The 18,904-nt window shown below is 47.1% G+C and overlaps 1 protein-coding gene across 1 annotated transcript in view; it reads left to right on the plus strand.

Moving 5' to 3' along the window:
* PCCA (propionyl-CoA carboxylase subunit alpha) overlaps positions 1 to 18,904 on the plus strand; it is a 263,459-nt gene that overhangs the window by 5,698 nt on the left and 238,857 nt on the right. The window contains exons 2-4 of the mRNA XM_049778616.1: positions 7,182 to 7,259; positions 9,344 to 9,391; positions 9,500 to 9,568. Of these exons, the coding sequence (XP_049634573.1) occupies positions 7,182 to 7,259; positions 9,344 to 9,391; positions 9,500 to 9,568 (195 nt within the window). The remainder of the gene's footprint in view (positions 1 to 7,181; positions 7,260 to 9,343; positions 9,392 to 9,499; positions 9,569 to 18,904) is intronic.

Below are 18,904 nucleotides of genomic sequence, written 5' to 3' on the forward strand. Positions count from 1 at the left end.
TGGGACAAACAACCCACCATTTTACAGACATTTGTGTTTGAGTCTTGTATCCATAGCCCTGGGTCAATCTCTGTACTCCATCTACCCATTCTGACTTCTCCTGGTGTGCCATCTTCTTTTTTTGCAAAGACAGTTGTCACTAGATGAAGAAGGGTCACAACAGGCTCCCAAATGCCTTTGTCATGAGAACCCTAAGTTCTCCTTACTTACCCCTTTCTTGTGAAGGTCTCATTTGCCTGTTCCGGGGCAGAGAAGCACCGGCCTGCTGGGGTGAGGGCCGGGCCTGGGGTGTCCCTGGGATGCATAAAGCCATGTTCAATGAGTGCCTGGTACTTGGGCTGGCGGGCTCTAGTGGCGTTGGTGTTGGGGCTGAGCGGTCCCTAAGGAACCCAGAGAAACACAGGTAGGGGCTGGGCTTCAGGCACTGAAATTGCCCCTTGGGCTTTGGATCCTGGTGAATCTGGGAGTGGCTAAACACACTGGGTCGTGTGATTGTACCTGGCATGTGCTCAGCCTTTTACGGAGAATAGGGGGTTCCTAGCAGCCCCCAAGAACAGGGGGAACAGCTGATGATGGCACTTCTGGTTTGGGGTGAACAGCTGTGAAGTATGTGAAGTAGGGGTTCAGGCTGCAGTTGAGAGGGGGAACTCCACCCTGCTGTGAAAGAAAACCCAGTTCTGGAGATCTTTGGAACCAGGGGCCTAAGGTTTTGCTGGTTCCAGGGCCGCTGCCCGGGGCTGAGTGGCTGGAAGCTGGATCCACGTTTAATGATCAAACCCCTCAGTTGAATGTCAGGGGTGTAACTGAGGTGAGGAGGCTCTGGAGGGAAGGGGACATCCCTTGTAGCAAAAAAGGACCCATTATTGCATTGGGACTAGCTTGAGCTTCAGCATAGTCTTGGATAAAGGCCCCTGTAGCACAGGTTGGCCCATCTTTTTTTTTGTTTGTTTGGTTTGGGGGCCACACCTAGAGTGCCGAGGGTTTATTCTTCACAGGACTTGGGGGGGGGGTACTTTTGTGGTGCAGGTTCAAGTTAGGCTAGCCCTGCCCCTGCCTTTTGATAAGGAACATGCATATGTAATACCATATTTGCCGGCGTATAAGACCACCAGGCGTATAAGACGACCCCCTAATTTTGCAGTTAAAACATAGGTTTAGGCCTATATTTGCTGTATCAGACAGAACGTTTCTGCACTGCATGTGCTGCATGTGTTCCTGTGCTCATGTACCACAGTGAGCCAATCCCAACAAGCAAAGGTTCAAAGGTTCTACTGTCATAGACTTCCTCTCTGACTCTGGCCAATCTGAGCAGGATTTTTACAGTGTAGATTCGGGTCCAGAACATTGTCTAATTTGCATGCATCAAAAGCCTGCTTGGATTGGCTGAGTCAGAGAGGCGGTCCGAGCAGCCTGGTAGTGATTGGTGCAGGATCGAGTTGGAAAATTCGTTTTGTGGCAATATTCAGACAATTTTCATTTAGCGGCATATTGAAACATTTTTTGGGATATACTCGGCGTATAAGACAACCCCCGCTTTTCGATGGACTTTTTTTTTTTGTTTCAGAAGTCGTCTTATATGCCAGAAAATACAGTAGGTATGTAGTCACAGAGAAATAGTCTTTGGTCTTTGGGCCATCCCCAAGCTCAGGGCTTGTTCCTTGCAGGCCTCAGGGAAACACGTAGGAGGTGTTGAGGATCAAACCAGGTCAGCCACCTGCAAGTCACAGACTATAGCCACTGTACTATCGATCCTGCCCAGTATGGAATCTTTTATTGGAATAAACGAACCTTGTTCTAGCCCCAACTGTATGTAATAAGAATGCTGAGCAGGAGCTGGAGAGCTAGCACAGCGGTAGGGCATTTGCCTTGCATGTAGCCAACCCAGGATGATGGTGGTCTGAATCCTGGCATCCCATTTGGTCCCCTGACCTGCCAGGAGCAATTTCTGAGCACACAGCCAGGAGTAACCCCTGAGTGCCGCTGGGTGTGGCCCCCAAACAAATAAACAAAAAAGAAAGCTGAGCAATGAAGTTCCTTTAACTTGCTTAGTAAAGGGCTGTGCTGTTTCCCACTCGCCTTGGTTGCACTCTCTCCAGTGCCAGTTGAGCCAGGTGGCTGGATCACAGAATTGTTCCCATGCCCTTCACCCCGTGCACCCCTGGCTAACAGGAGTGTTTAGATTTGAGCTGGTAGAATTTGCCGGCTGGTTGACTTGCCAACTTGGGCTGGCCCAGCTGGTTATGTTGAGATTGTGCAAGTGCAGGCTGACCTCTCCTCTTGTGCTGCAGGGATGGAAGGGCGAGCCTTGGTTGACAGTCAAGGGTGCCATTGAGCCCCTGGCCTTTTCCACCTGCCAAATTGCTGCAATTCTTTGTACATTCTCTCCTTTCCTTTTTCTCCTCCTTCTGCCCCTTTTCCTTTTCTTCCTTCCCTCCTCCTCACTCTTTTCTTCTTTTCCTTGTTTTCCTTCTCCTTCTTGTTCTTTTTTTGTTTTTGTTTTTGTTTTGGGTCACAACTGGTGATGGATTGGGGAACTATATGGGATTTCAGAGATTGGACCCAGGTCTGCCAAATGCCAAATGTAAGGCAAATGCCCTACCCACTGTGCTATTACTCTGGTTCCAGAAGATGAATTTTTTTGTTTGTTTGTTTTTGGGTCATATCTGGCAACACTCAGGGGCCACTCCTGGCTCTATGCTCAGAAATCACTCCTGACAGGCTCGGGGAACCATATGGGATGCTGGGATTCAAATCACCGTCCTTCTGCATACAAGGCAAATGCCCTACCTCCATGCTATCTCTCCAGCCCCCAGAAGATGATTTTTTTTGGTTGTTGTTTTTTTTTGGTTTTTGAGTCACACCCGGCGGTGCTCAGGGGTTACTCCTGGCTGTCTGCTCAGAAATAGCTCCTGGCAGGTACAGGGGGACCATATGGGACACCGGGATTTGAACCAACCACCTTTGGTCCTGGATCGGCTGCTTGCAAGGCAAACGCCACTGTGCTATCTCTCCGGGCCCAGAAGATGATATTTTTATTTCAGCAGACGGAGTGGTGATTTTCTCTTGATAAATTGTGGGGTTTTTTTTTGGGGGGAGACACACCTGGTGATGCTTAGGGGTTACTCCTGGCTTGTGCTCAGAAATCACTTCTGGCTTGGGGACCATATGGGACGAGAAGATTGAACCAAGGTCTGTCCTGGGTCAGCTGCGTGTAAGGTAAATGCCCTACCGCTGTGCCATCACTCTGGCCCCTAAATTGTGTTATTTAATTTAATTAAAAATTTTTTAAGGGCCCGGAGAGATAGCACAGCGGCGTTTGCCTTGCAAGCAGCTAATCCAGGACCAAAGGTGGTTGGTTTGAATCCCGGTGTCCCATATGGTCCCCCGTGCCTGTCAGGAGCTATTTCTGAGCAGACAGCCAGGAGTAACCCCTGAGCACCGCTGGGTGTGGCCCAAAAACAAAAACAAAAAAAATTTTTTTTAAGGGGGCCCAGAGAGATAGCATAGCAGTAAGGTGTTTGCCTTGCATGCAGCTGATCCAGGAAGGACAGTGGTTCGAATACTGTCATCCCATATGGTCCCTTGTGCCTGCCAGGAGCTATTTGTGAGCACAGAGCCAGGAGTAACTACTGAGTGCTGCCAGGTGTGATCCAAAAACTACACTCAATGATGCTCAGGGATGATTACTGACTCTGCACATTGGGATTACTCTTGATGTTACTTGGAGGACCACATGGGATGCTGGGGACAGAACCCAGATTGATTGCTTTCAAGGTGAATGCCCTTTATTTATTTTATTAACTAAGTTATATCTTTGCAGGGAGGGACCACGGTATGTAGAATGTGCCATACTTCTAACGATCACATAGCAAAGATTTCTGAAGAAAAAAAATCACTTAGCTTGTGTGTGTGTGTGTGTGTGTGTGTTTTGGGTCACACCCGGCAGCACTCAGGGGTTACTTCTTGCTCTATACTCAGAAATCGCTCCTGGCAGGCTCAGGAGACCATATGGGATGCTGGGATTCGAACCACTGTCCTTCTGCATACAAGGCAAATGCCCTACCTCCATGCTGTCTCTCCGGGCCCAAAAATCACTTAGCTTTAATATATCTCTGCTGAGAGAGAGAGAGAGAGAGAGAGAGAGACAGAGAGACAGAGAGAGACAGATAGAGAGAGAGACAGAGAGAGAGACAGACAGAGAGAGAGACAGAGAATATCAAGGGGCACTTATGGGCCATGGACCTAATTCGAAAGAGAGAGAGAGAGAGAGAGAGAGAGAGAGAGAGAGAGAGAGAGAGAGAGAGAGAGAGAGTGAGAGTGTCAAGGGGCACTTATGGGCCATGAGAGAGAGAGAGAGAGAGAGAGAGAAAGAGAGAGAGAGAGTGAGAGTGTCAAGGGGCACTTATGGGCCATGAGAGAGAGAGAGAGAGAGAGAGAGAGAGAAAGAGAGAGAGAGAGAGTCAAGGGGCACTTATGGGCCATGGACCTGATTCGAATGCATGGACTTGATTCGAATTCTTAGCATAAAGGGCATGAGTGTTCATACTGGGTGTTACCCGCCAAATCAGACATTTTTTTATTTGACCATACCCAGTGATGCTCAAGGGTTGCTCCTGGCTATGTGCTCAGAAATTGCTCCTGGCTTGGGGAAACCATATGGGACTTCCGGGCATCGAACTGTGGTCTGTCCTAAGATAGCACGTGCAAGGCAAACACCCTATGGCTTGCTCCACTGCTCCAGCCCCCAAATTAAACATTTTTCATACTCAGGTTTAGAGTTTTTAAGATGGGGGGGACACTTGATGGGTTTGGGTCTTTGTATTTTTTTTAATTAAACAACTTCGTGGAGGGGCAATTCCCTGTAACCCAAGATGGCTCCCTGAGCACCAGCTGCAGTACCTGGTCAGAAAGTCCTTCCTTCAAACCGTCCACCCTTTGACCCTTATTGTGAGGCCTGTCTGGAGGTGGTGCCTGAACCTTGGGTTTCTTTCCTGTGTCAAGGGTGAGTGTTGCTACTTAGGATTCAGTCCTAAACCTCAGGCCTGTTGCTTCACCTGAACTCAGCAATTGCTGAGAAATTTTTGCTGAGAGCCTCCCAGAAGGAGTTTAGTAATACAGTCTTCTTGGATAGTAATGATAGCATTTATTTATTTATTGGGTTTTGGCCAGCAATGCTCAGGGGTTACTCCTGGCTCCGTGGTCAGGAATCACTCCTGCTTGGGAAATGATATTGGATCCCAGACATTGAACCCAGGTCTGTTGCATGCAAGGCAAGTGCCTAAGCCCTGTTTCCATCTCTGTCTCTATTTTGGGTCTGTTTGTTTGTTTGTTTATTTATTTATTTATTGCCATACACGGCTGTGCTCAGGGCTTACTCCTGGCTCTGTGCTCAGGAATCACTTCCCGTAGGCCCCCTGGATGCGGGGATCGAACTTGGGTCAGTCACATACAAGGCAAATGCCCTCCCAGTGTGTTGTTGTAGTTGTAGTTGTAGTAGTAGTAGTAGTAGCAGCAGCATCCATGTCCCCTAAGTGTCAACCCTCAGCCAGACTGTTTCCCTCCCTCCCTCCTCCCTTCCTCCCTCCCTCCCTCCCTCCTTCCTTCCTTCCTTCCTTCCTTCCTTCCTTCCTTCCTTCCTTCCTTCCTTCCTTCCTTCCTTCCTTCCTTCCTTCCTTCCTTCCTTCCTTCCTTCCTTCCTTCCTTCCTTCCTTCTTCCCGCCCTCCCTCCCTCTCTCGCTCTCTTTCTTCTTTCCCTCCCTTCGTCCCTTCCTTCTTCTTTCTTTTTTATTATTTTTTGTTTTGGTTTTCGGTCACGCCCAGTGGTGCTCAGGGGTTACTTCTGGCTCTGCACTCAGAAATTGCTCCTGCATCTCCTGAACTTGCCAGGAGAGATTTCTGAACCCAGAGCCAGGAGTTTCCCCTGAGCTCCACAGGGTGTGGCCCTACCCATTGTGCTCTCGCTCAGCCCCAGGTTCTGTTTTCTGGAAATTCAGGCACTGTGGTTGGCAGCTCTCTTGCCCCCTTCCCTTCTGGCACCCCATACTGAGTCTTCTGTTCCCCCTGCCATGGAACCCACATTTCTTTCCCTGTCTTGTCCCCTTGGACCCCTCTTCCTACCCAAGACCACACTTTTCAGGTTCTTGGGTAAAGAGTTTTTTCTTTTATTTTTTTGGGCCACACCCGGTAACGCTCAAGAGTTACTCCTGGCTATTCGCTCAGAAGTTGCTCCTGGCTTGGGGGACCATATGGGACACCGGGGGATCGAACCGAGGTCCATCCTAGGCTAATGCAGGCAAGGCAGGCACCTTACCTCTAGCGCCACCGCCCAGCCCCAAGAGTTTTTTCTTTTTTAAAAAGTAAATCCAGGGGCTGGAGAGATAGCATGGAGGTAAGGCATTTGCCTTTCATGCAAGAGGTCATCGGTTCGAATCCCAGCGTCCCATGTGGTCCCCCGTGCCTGCCAGGAGCAATTTCTGAGCATGGAGCCAGGAGTAACCCCTGAGCACTGCCGGGTGTGACCCAAAAACCACAAAAAAAAAAAAAAAAAAAAAAAAAAAAAAAGTAAATCCAAGGGCCCAGAGAGATAGCACAGCGGCGTTTCCCTCGCAAGCAGCCGATCCAGGACCAAAGGTGGTTGGTTCGAATCCCGGTGTCCCATATGGTCCCCCGGGCCTGCCAGGAGCTATTTCTGAGCAGACAGCCAGGAGTAACCCCTGAGCACCGCCGGGTGTGGCCCAAAAAACAAAAAAACAAAACAAAACAAAAAAAGTAAACCCAAGTTTACTTCAGAGACATTTAGAAAGGGGAGGGAAAGTATGACAGAGAGAGAGAGAGAGAGAGAGAGAGAGAGAACGAGAGAACACAGCTTTTGCAAAGGAGGAGGTTTGCCTTGCACGTGTTCAACCACCGGGTTTGATCCCTGGCATCCCATATGGTCCCCCAAGCCTGCCAGGAGCGATTTCTGAGCACAGGGCCAGGTCCACCAGGTGTGGCTCCCCCCAAAAATAAAGGTGTGGGGAGCCCCAGTCCGAAGCCAGCAGGAATTTCCCCATCTCAGGAGGGGAGAGGTGGACGATGTGTTCTTGGGTGTCAGGCACTCTAGTGGCACATGTTGTCCCAGAGAAAACATTTCCAGTTTTCGTCCAAAAGCCTAAAGTTCATTGCATTCTTGTTCTTTGCAGCATGTTCCTCGCTGCTCCAGAGAGTGTGTTCTGGTGTCCCGGAGTCTGGCATCAGCAGTTCCTGATCCAAATGAGAAGGTCAGTGTGTTTGCTTCTCCAGGCCAGCCTTGGGTCTGCTCTGGGCTTTCCTTACCTGGGCGGGCAAGCTCCATGTCCTTCACATGTGGCTGAGGCTCTGATCTGCGTCCCATTCTTCTTCTTTCCCTTTTCACTGTGGGGTTTCATCTTGGTTTCTGTAACTTTACAGTGAAGGGAATACATTTCTGATGTTGTCTTTATATATATATATATATATAAATATATATATATACATATATATATGTATATATATGTATATATATGTATGTATGTGTATATATATATGTATGTGTGTATATATATATATAGGTTTTTGGGCCATACCCAGAGGTGATTGGGTTACTCCTGGCTCTGTGCTCAGAACTTGCCCTTGGCAGGCTCAGGGGACCAAATAGGATTCTAGGAATCAAATCTGGGTCTATCTGGGGTCGGCTGTGTGCAAGGCAAACACCCTACTACTCTGCTATCTCTCTGCTTCTGATGTTATCTTTAACAGACAGAAATTCATTTTAGACATTGGCTGTTGGCCACAGAGGCAAGACAGTGGGTGGGGTGCTTGCAGTGTGCGCCTGAGCCCTGAGCAATGTGAGTGAGCCACTCCCAAACAAAATAGCAGAGCATTAAAAATGGGCCATTCATTTTTTTCCTTGGATATTGGGCCACATCCGGCAGTGGTCAGGGCTTCCACTTGTTTCTGTGCTCAGAGATCACTCCTGGCAGGACTCAGGGGACCACCTGGGATACCTGGGATTGAACCTCCTTTGGTCTTTTGCAAGACAAATACCCATCGTGCTGCACTATCACTCCAGCCCCCATTAAGAAGTTTTGTTAAACTATTAATGTTAAACTATTAAAAAATGTAAATTGGGGGCTGAAGAGGTAGCATGGAGTTAAGGCGTTTGCCTTTCATGCAGGAGGTCATCGGTTCGAATCCCAGCATCCCATATGGTCCCCCGTGCCTGCCAGGAGCAATTTCTGAGCATGGAGCCAGGAGTAACCCCTGAGCACTGCCGGGTGTGACCCAAAAACCACACACACACACACACACACACAAAATGTAAATTGACTTATTTATATGGTTTCTACTGATTGAAGGTGATACAGTATATTATAACTTTTGTGGAAAAGGGACTATGACTGTTGCTGAAGGGATAGATAGCACAGCTGGAGGGTGTTTGCCTTGCATGTAGCCAAACTAAGTTTGATCCCTGGCAAATATGGGAATATAGTCCGAAGAGCCTGCTGGGAGTGATTTCTTAGTACAGAGCCAGGAGTAATGCTGGAGCACTGCTGGGTGTGGACCAAACACAAAAACAAAAAAGGGTGGACTATGACAGGAAGGGCCCCCAACCCTCCCAGAAAATGACTGGGATGAAGCAAGAATGTGGAGAAGGGAGTTGCTTTTCTCTGGGGCATATAGATAACCCCAAGTGTCAGCTGCTTGGGTCACCTCAGCAATTCAGTTTTTCACTTTTGGAAACCAAGGCTCAAAAAGGTGGCAAGAAGTAGGGGGAGATAACCCTGCTTCTGAGCAGCCGGCTTGCCTCCGAGCTCTGCCTGTTTTCATCTGTCTGCTAAGGAGCCCAGGCTGGACTTAGGCTGTCACTGCGCCAGTGTGGGCCACCCAGGGACAGCTCATTTAGGGATTCTGGACAGAGTTGTGTGGCACCAGATCCCGCCAACTGAGTTCAGAACAGCCTGAGAGTAAAAGCACGTCTCACTGCTGTGTGATAACCATTCTGGGAGTCACCTTTTTAGGACCGTGGCCAGTATCACTGGTGAGAATACTGTTGATCTTTCATCTCACATCAAGAGTTAACAAACTTTGGCCCGAGCGGTGGCGCAAATGGTAGGGCATTTGTCTTGTATGCGTTAACCTAGGACAGATTGCGGTTGGATCCCTGGGCTAACCTAGGACAGATTGCGGTTGGATCCCTGGGCGTCCCATATGGTGCCCCAAGCCAGGAGCGATTTCTGAGCACATAGCCAGGAGTACCTCCTGAGCGTCCCTGGGTGTGGCCCAAAAACAAAACAAAACAAAACAAAAAAAGAGTTAACAGATTTTGTGTTTCTTCTCTCTTTAGACATTCGATAAAATTCTTATTGCCAACAGAGGAGAAATTGCTTGTCGGGTAAGTAGAATTTCACTCTTTCTTATTTGTCTCAGTGACTTTTATTTTCACCTATTTTTGGAAGATGATCTTGGTTAAGAAGTGACCTTCCTGTTTTCAATAACACAGGTCATTAAAACTTGTAAGAAGATGGGCATTAAGACGGTGGCCATCCACAGCGACGTGGACGCGAGTTCTGTAAGTAGAGCTTGGCTTTATTTGGGGCCAAGGAGGAAAAACGTCAGAGGTTTCTTGCACGTCTCAACTGAGGGGGGCCCTTCCAGGAAGGTGCTGGCAGCTCCCTCCTGCACGTACTAGACCCTCCGCTGGGTTCTGCCTGCAGTTTCGGGAACTTAGATGTGTGGATGGAACATTGGTGGGCTGTTTGCTGGTCCCCAGGCGATTCAAATAAAGCCCAGGAAAGTGAGAGTACACATGACAAGCTATTGGACAGGGTAATTTTGCCAGCTGCTTCCTCATGTCTCCCTTGGCAGACCTTGAAGCGCTGGTCATTTTATTGGGAATTTTTCATCCCACAAAAATGGAAAACATTGTTGATTTTGACTTTTGGGTCCCATCCATGATGCTCAAGGCTTATTCCTGACTCTGTCCTTACTGATCACTCCTGAAGTATTGACGTTAGGGATCATATGGATTGCTGGGATTGAACCTGGGTCCCCTGTGTACAAGGCAAGTGCCCTCTCTACTGGACTGTCATTTATCCTGGTTTAATTTTATTTATTAATTTATTATTTATTTATTTGGTTTTTGTGCCACACCTGGTGGCGCTCAGGGGTTACTCCTTGTTCTGCACTCAGAAATTGCTCCTGGCACGCTTGGGGGACCATATGAGATGCTGGGGATCTAACTGGGTCTATCCTGGGTTGGCTGCATGCAAGGCAAATGCTCTACTGCTGTGCTATCACTCCAGCCCCTCCTGGCTTAATTTGAAAATGAGGAGTTAGGGGGCGCTGGAAAAATAGTCCAGCAAGGAGGCCGCTTGCCTTGTATGCAGCTGACAAGGGTTTGATCCCGGCATCCTAAATGGTCCCCAGAGTCCATCAGGACTTACTTATCCCTGAGTGCAGAGCCAGGAGGAAGCCCTGAACATTGCCAGGTGTGACCAAATAATCAAAAACAACAGCAAAATTCCAAAACAAAGAAATTGAAATTCAAACAGGAATTGTTGGTAATTGAAAGGTTTCTTTTTTTTTTTTTTTTCTCTCTCAATTTACCCATGAAAATGTCTTGTGAAGGGCCAGGGAGAGAACTTTGTGCTGGAAGACATGTAGACCTGTGAGCACCTTCCCTCACAACATATATACACTCAATTTCTGGTACCACATGGTCCTTCAGAATGGTCAGGTAGGACTGGTGGCCCCCAGTCTGAGACCAGTGGTCATTAGGGAGCCCCCAATTAAAGTCACTAACAGATTCATTGAAAGTAAACAAGACAAGATGTTGCCTTTTTCATATCTTTGGTGAAGTGAATAGATACTTTCGTGTAGAAGTTTCTTGTTGAAATGCCTTCATTAACTGTTCTGGAAGTAGATGAATTTAATGTCTCTCTCGTTACTTTATGACCATCTTGTGATGACTATATAATATGCTACTGACACTATTATGGTTAAGGACAAATTATTAGTAAGGAAGCCAGAAATGTCTAATTTATAAAATGAGCTAGTGTATTTGCAAAACAAGTGGGATGGCTTGATTCATTGAGAAAAATAAAACTGATTTCACTTGCCAAGTAAGTCAAATATTTATTTAACCTTTATTTTCAGGAATTGATAGGAGCTTGCCGCGGTTTCTGTTTTGGTTTTTATTTGTTGGTGGGTTTTTTTTTTTTTTTTTTCATTTGTTTCTGACCCACACCCAGCAGTGCTCAGGGCTGACTTCTGACCTACTGCTCAGAGGTCACGTCTGGTCACTCCTGACTCTGCTCAGGGATTATTCTTGGTGGTGCCTGGGGGACTATATATTGCTGGGGATCGAATTTGGGTCGGCGTGTACAAAGCCAGCGTTCTACCACTGTTCTGGCCCTGTTTAGCTTTGAAAAAGGAGAGTCAGCGTAAGTAAGGCAAAAGGAACATCTCTAGACAAAAGGAATAACAATTTCTCATTGATAATTATTTCAGTGGAATTATCATATGTTAAGGCAGATAAGACCCAAGAGATCCCTTTATCAAAAGTTGCATGACAGAGTAAACATCAGTAATGTGCTACAAACTACAATTGTTTATATTTCATTCCGTACAGTTCCAATCACTTACATTCTTTGCCCATGAAGTCGTATTTTTTTCTACTACTGCTTCATGGTTTAAAAAAAAAGTTTTAATAAAATGAAAAATCCTGGGGCCAGAGAGATAGTACTTGCTTTGCATGTGACCGATCTGGGTTTGATCCCTGAACACTGCCAGAAGCAATTCCTGAGCATAGCTATGTGTACCTCAAAAAACAAAAACAAAACTAAAATTCTGTGGGGTGGGGGCCAGAGAGATTGCCTTGCATATACTGGACCTGGGTTTGATTTTCACCACCCCATATGGTCCTCTGAGCTCTCCACTAATGATTTCTGAGCAGAACCAGGAGTTACCCCTGAGCACCACTGAGCTTGACTCCCAACCCCACCCCCCAACCCCACCCCCCAAAATGTGTATGGGATGAAAAATCCCAAATAAAATTACCAGCACTCAATGCTCTACCTTCTGCATTCACATCCAATTAGCATCTTCCATTCATCCAACTTGCAGCCACACACAGCAGGAGCTGAGTGAGGCCAGACAGTGAGAGCCAGCGTGGCTGTAAGAAAAGGTGAAATTATGCAATTTGCTGCTAGGTGGATGGATCTGGAGAGGAGCCTGCTGAGTGAAGTGAGTCCGAGGGAGAGAGACCCACACAGAAATCTCTCTCTCTCTCTCTCTCTCTCTCTCTCTCTCTCTCTCTCTCTCTCTCTCTCTCTCTCTCTCTCGCTCCCTCCCTCACTCCCTCCCTCCCTCCCTCCCTCCCTCTCTCTTTCTCAGAGGCGGCCTAGAAAGGAACACAATGGTGGAATAACAAATGCCCAAAGACAATAGAGATGAAAAACATGAGAAATATGAGAAATGACCCTTGGGAGGGGGAAATGTGACTCAGAAGGGAACAGCAGAACAGTCAGTAGTCGTAGAGGGAAGGGGTCACTCATGAGGAGTAGGGGGTGCAGAAAGGTGGAAAGTATTGAGCATGAAGCCCTATCAAGTAAGTAAGATGTCAACCACGACCTCTAAAATTTATAAATTAAGAGTGTGTCATAGGGGCCAGAGAGATAGCACAGTGGTCCTGCGTTTGCCTTGTTTGCAGCCGACCCAGGATGGATGGTAGTTTGAATCCCGGCATCCCATATGGTCCCTCTTGCCTGCCAGGAGCGATTTCTGAGCACAGAGCCAGGAGTAACCCCTGAGTGCCAATGGGTGTGACTCAAAAACCAAACCAACAAACAAAAAAGAGTGTCTCGTAGAGGCAGGCTAGGGGACAGGAGGGACGTGGACACTGGTGAAGGGATGGGTGCTGGAACATTGGTTTTTGTTTTATGAGCCACACTCGGCTTAGGGGTGACTCCTACTTTGTGCTTAAGGATCATTCCTGCCAGTGCTCTGGGAAACCATATAGATAGGATGCTGGGGAAGGAAACTGGGTCAGCTGTGTGCAAGGCAAATGCCCTACCTGCTGTGCTGTTGTTCTGGGCCCTGGTTGCTGGGACATTGTGTGCCTGAAACTCAACCATGAATAACTTTCATGGTGACTAAAATAAAAAAATAAAAATCCTGGGGGCCGGAGAGATAGCATGGAGGTAAGGTGTTTGCCTTTCATGCAGGAGGTCATCGGTTCGAATCCCGGCGTCCCATATGGTCCCCCGTGCCTGCCAGGAGCAATTTCTGAGCCTGGAGCCAGGAATATCCCCTGAGCACTGCCGGGTGTGACCCAAAAAACCACAAAAAAAAATAAAAAAAAAAATAAAAATCCTGTAGGTTGTTCTCCCCAAAAGTATATCTACACTTTCCCATTATAATTCTCACTGGTCTAGGAGTAGGTAGTCATTTTCCAGGCCTTTATAATATTGAATTTCTTTTTTTTTTTTTTGCTTTTGTTTTTGGGTCATACTAGGTGGCAGTGCTCAGGGGTTACTCCTGGCCCTGAGCTCAGAAATAGTGCCTGGTAGGCTCAAGTGACCATATGAGGTGCTGGGGATTGAACCCAGTTCCATCCTGGGTTAGCAGTGTGCAAGACAAATGCCCTACCACTGTGCTATCACTCCGGCCCCTAAAATTGAATTTCTTTATTTCTTTTTTTCTTTTTGGTTTTTGGGCCACACCCGGTGACACTCAGGGGTTACTCCTGGCTATGCACTCAGAAATCGTTCCTGGCTTGGGGGATCATATGGGACGCTGGGGATCGAACCGAGGTCTCTCCTGGGTCAGCTGCATGCAAAGCAAACACCCTATCATTGCACCACAGCAGCAGCCCCTAAAATTGAATTTCTAAACAATTCTTTCTTTAATTTTTTCTTTCTTTCATTTCTACCATTCCTAAAAGAGGTAGTTTCTTCTCTCTCCTCTCTCTCTCTCTCTCTCTCTCTCTCTCCCCCCCCCCCCCATTTATTTTCTTGGCCACACTCAGATGTTATCCCTGACTCTACAGTCAAGAATTATTCCTTGAGGGTCAGGGGACCATATGGGATGCCAGGGATTGAACTTGGGTTGGCTACATGCAAGGCAGTTGCCCTTCCCACTGTGCTATCGCTCCAGCCCCATCAATCCAGTCACTGACCTGTAATAATGCACATCCGAAGCATAGAAAGAGTGCTCTGGAGTGTGACTTCAATTTAAAAGGGAAAAAAATGGGTCTACTGGAAATTCTGGTGCGTAATGTATTAGCCAATCATAGATATGCATTGAAGCAAGAACAATACATAATATGGTGCTTAAATCCAAACCTTGGATTTCCTGTGTGTTGCCCATATAGAGTACCACTGACTAAGCCACATCCAGGACCCATGTTTGCTGAAACAATGAGCAGAGGGAAGGAGGGCGCATGGCTGATGACTGGCCTGTATATTAATTTTGGATGTGCCACTTGCCAGCAGTTACAGCCACTTCATCTTCACTCATGGATGTGTGCGACTGTGTAATTAAATCTTACGTGTCATTTCTTTTTGCTGCTAAAGAATTTAAAAGTAAATCACACTGTGGCCTTTCACCTCCAAATGTGTCAGGATTCATTTCCCAGGAAGAGAGTGTGCAGTTCCATTAATTTCAGTCATACCAGATCAGACTCGAGAAAATGACTAGTATCATGATAGAATATGTGATCCACATGCAAGATTTGCCACTTGTCATCCAAATATCTTTTGTAGCATGTTTTCTTCGGTTCAAGGTTCACGGATTACATTTGGAGTTGATGGCTCTATTTAGTCTTTGAATCAAAAAGAATCTGTGTGTGTGTGTGTGTGTGTGTGTGTGTGTGTGTGTGTGTGTGTGTGAGAGAGAGAGAGAGAGAGAGAGAGAGAGAGAGAGAGAGAGAGAAGGGGGATTAGTTTTTGAATCTAAAAAAAATCCTCGTGTGTGTGTGTGTGTGTGTGTGTGTGTGTGTGTGTGTGTGTGTGTTTGTGTTTGTGTATGGTTTGTTGATTTGTTTGATTGTCATAATACGGCTTTTGGAGACTACAAGCCAGTGGACTTAAAGAGCTTCAGAGTTTGTGTGACTAGTTTCAAGTTAACCAGACTTTGGTTCTGAAACTTCTTCAGTGGGCCAAAGCAGAGTCCCATCGGTGGAACTGTGAGATTTGTATGAGGCTGGAGCCCTCCCAGCCCCGCACAGTTACCTAAGCAGCACCAGGAGAGGTCTCAGGTGTGGCCCCTCCGAAAAACAAAACCCAAACCCCAACCTCAACTGGAAATAGCGTTCTTGCTGTTGTTTCTTCTTGCCTGGGATTGTGCCATTCACGGTCATGCTGAGCACTGTGTCCTGGTTGAGGATGCTCCTCCTTGTGCTGCATCGTGGTTATGGCTGGGTGCCTTCCTTCCTCTTCCTCGTCTATTTATTTTGATTTAGTTTTTGGTCCATACTTAGCAGCGCTCAGGGGCTACTCCTGGCTTTGTGCACAGAAATCACTCCTGGCAGGCTTGGGGGACCACATGGTTATGTTAGGGATGAGAATTGGGTTGGCTGTGTACAAGGCAAACGTCCTATCCTCTGTGCTAGTGGGCCCTGCCTTCCACTTCTTAGAGTAAGTTTTGGGGGTCTTATGCTGGCCCCTGATAACCTCTAGTTTGTTTGTTTTTTTAGCTTCCTATGTGGTATTGAGGGGGTTTGGGGACCAACTGGCAGTTCTTGGCCACCTTCCCCTTACCTCCAACATGGGCTTTTGTGCATGCTGGCACACACACAAACATACAGACACAGAGACACACACAGATACAGACACACACACACTCTGTGTTGAATCAGTTCTTGGCTTCCAGTACCCATAGAACCCCAACAGAGAATAAATGTTGGTCTCCTTACTCCTCACTGGATGTCACCCTTGTCCCCAAGGATGTCATTGTCCAGTGACCTGGCTCTCCCAAGGGAGTTTTCCTCCCAACCTGTAAGTCACCCACACTTCTGCTCCATCTGACAGCTGGAACTCGGGCTTCTCCATCGTTTTTCTCCACCGTTTCCCAGCGTGGGCTCTTCTGAGTTGTTTTCTTTCCTGTGGCTCCTTCCTCTACCAATGGTTGCCCCGAGCCCCATGTTATGGTTGCCCCTTGATGTCACTTTCACTGGTGGCCTCCTTGGGTTACCCTGGGGGGTCTAGAGGAACTTCTTTCCCCAGTTGAGAAATAGTTCTCTTGATGACGACCACCATAGTGATTTGTCTTTTTTTCTTTGGGCCCTTCGCAGGGCTTGTGCCTGGCGGAGCTTAGGAGACCATTTGGGATGCCAGGAATCGAACCCGGGTTGACTGTACACATGTAGATGCCCTCCCCGTTGTTCTATCTCTGCCTCCGCTTGATTACTGACGTTGCCCAATTTCAGTCTTTGAGATGAGCTGGAGTGTTCATTCAAGTGGACACTCCGGGGTTTAGCTTTCTTTCTGTTTTGTTGTTTATTTATTTGTTTTCGTTTTTGGGTCACACCTGATGGCAGGGGCAGTGCTCAGGGGTTACTCCTGGCTCTTCACTCAGAAATCACTCCTAGCAGGCACGGGGGACCATATGAGATGCTGGGATGTCCTGGATCAGCTGTGTGCAAGGTAAACTCTCAACTGCTTTGTTCTCTTTTTGGCCTCTCTTTTTTTTATTTTTTATTTTATTTTTTTTATTTTCAGCCATACGCAGTGATGCTCAGGGGTTGTTCCTGGCTATTTGCTCAGAAATCGCTCCTGGCTTGGGGGACCACATGACCACATGGGACACTGTGAGATCGAACCGTAGTCCGTCGTGGGTCAGCCACATGCAAGGCAAATGCCCTACTGCTGTGCCATTGCTCCAGCTCCCCCATTTTTTTTTTTTTTTTTTTTTTAACTCACAGGATGTGGTTTCTTGGAAGCTAGGCTTTTCATGGATATGACTTTTGTAGTAATTATTCTAGGACTTGGTGAAATTTTGGGGAGATTTTGCACTTTCTCCACTGGGCTGAATGTCAGACTGTCTTGACACAGTAAGGCGTGCTGCTCTGTCTTGCTTGCTTGCTGGAGAAGAAAGACTGGTCTAGAACAGTCTACCTGTCAGACTGGACCCTAAAGACAGTGAGAACTTTGGCATAGACCCCAGGGCCGGGCCGCTAGCAGAAGTAAGCAGTTGAGGATTAAGGCTGAGGGTCAAGTCAGATTGTTTTTCTGTTTGTCCAGTTCTAGGCCCTTCTTTGTAGAGCTCCGTCCAGGGAGGTTGGTGAGGAGAAGATAGTTCTAGCAGAAGACACAGCATTCTGCCAGAATCTTGAGGGTTGATAGTGCTGTATCTATAGATGTAGAAAAGGGGAGTACTATCTTCTCAACATATTTGTTTGCCTTTTTGGGTACCAAAAATGTGCTCTGGGTTTTCTCTTGGCTTGGTGCACAGGGATCATTCCTGAGTCTCAGGAGACCATATGGGATGCCAGGGAATGAATCTGGATTCGCCTTGTGCAAGGCAAACACCCTGTCTTGTATACTATGTGGTCAGCCCTCATCTCAACACTTTTTTCGGAAAGGGGCACATCTGGCAGTGCTCAGGGGTTTCAGGAACCACTTCTGGTGGGGCTTCTGGTGGTGGCCTCTGCACTCAGGAACCACTCCTACAGGTGCACGTGGGACCATACAGAATGCTGAGGTTCAAATCCAGGTTGGCTACGTGCAAGGCAAGCGTCTTACCCAATGTACTATTGCACCGGTCCCACAAAAATGATTTCTGAGTTTTTTCCTCCATGATTGTTCTCTACTGTGCTTTGGACTATTCTTGGAGCTGTTGACTAAAGTTTAGTAACACTCTGAGGCTTATTACTCTGTACAGTAATATGACTTTGAGGGCTGTGAGGAGTCAGGTTGGCACTCACATGCCTGCTGATCTAGTCAGGTTCCCCGGCGAGTACTGCAGTCTGAGCCTTGTGAGTTGGTAATGAGATTGAGTGGGATTCCCTGCTTGGCCCCCGGGATGATGGACAGCGAGGTGAGGAAATCGGCACTTAGCAGGACACCCCCTGATAATATTGCCCTTCTGTCTGGGGAGCTGCTGAGGACAAATCGGACTTGGTGCTGTCTCTGTAATTAGTGTAAGTTGGTTCCAGTTGAACAGACTGGAGGGTAACGATCAGGTAAATGGAGATGGAATACATTACTGTGGACCCAACATACAAAAGGCCGCTGGGAAGAACTATTCCGAACATTTGTGGGGTTCTTCCACTATTGCGATATTTTTTTGCATCTTTATTGATGTAAATTTATATTTGTTTATGACTAGCTTCAGCTCTATCTCAAGTGTACCTGAAGATGAAAATCATTTATATAGATTAAAAACTAAACAGACCCCCATGCATTTCCATTTTCTCATTTACATGATAACTTTGCAGGATGTTGTTCAGTCTACCCCCTGGAAAGGAGTTGAAGATCTTCATTCAAACTCTTACAAAATCTGTTCATAAACAGATTTGATTTGTAGTCATTGCAACCTATTGATCTAAATCAGGTCATGTTTTTGAAAGCATTTGGGGTGGGGTGGGGGGACTGAAATAGCATTAGTTTGTGATGTGTATTTTTTTTCCCTTGTCTTTTGGGTCACGCTTGGTGACACTCAGGGTTTACTCCTGGCTATGCACTCAGAAATCGCTCCTAGCTCCGGGGACCATATGGGATGTCGGGGATCGAACCCTGGATTGGCTGTGCGCAAGGCAAATGCCCACTGCTGTGCTATCGCTCCGGCCCCTGATGTGTATTATAGTGTAGCAGGAATCATACTCCTGTCTCTTGGTTGTTTGTACTTAGGTCAGAACCATTTCTAGTCCTTTATATTTTGGCCAGAAAATCAATAGAATCGATTT

The sequence above is a fragment of the Suncus etruscus genome, chromosome 8, assembly GCF_024139225.1.
Source record: "Suncus etruscus isolate mSunEtr1 chromosome 8, mSunEtr1.pri.cur, whole genome shotgun sequence".
Classification (NCBI taxonomy): domain Eukaryota; kingdom Metazoa; phylum Chordata; class Mammalia; order Eulipotyphla; family Soricidae; genus Suncus; species Suncus etruscus.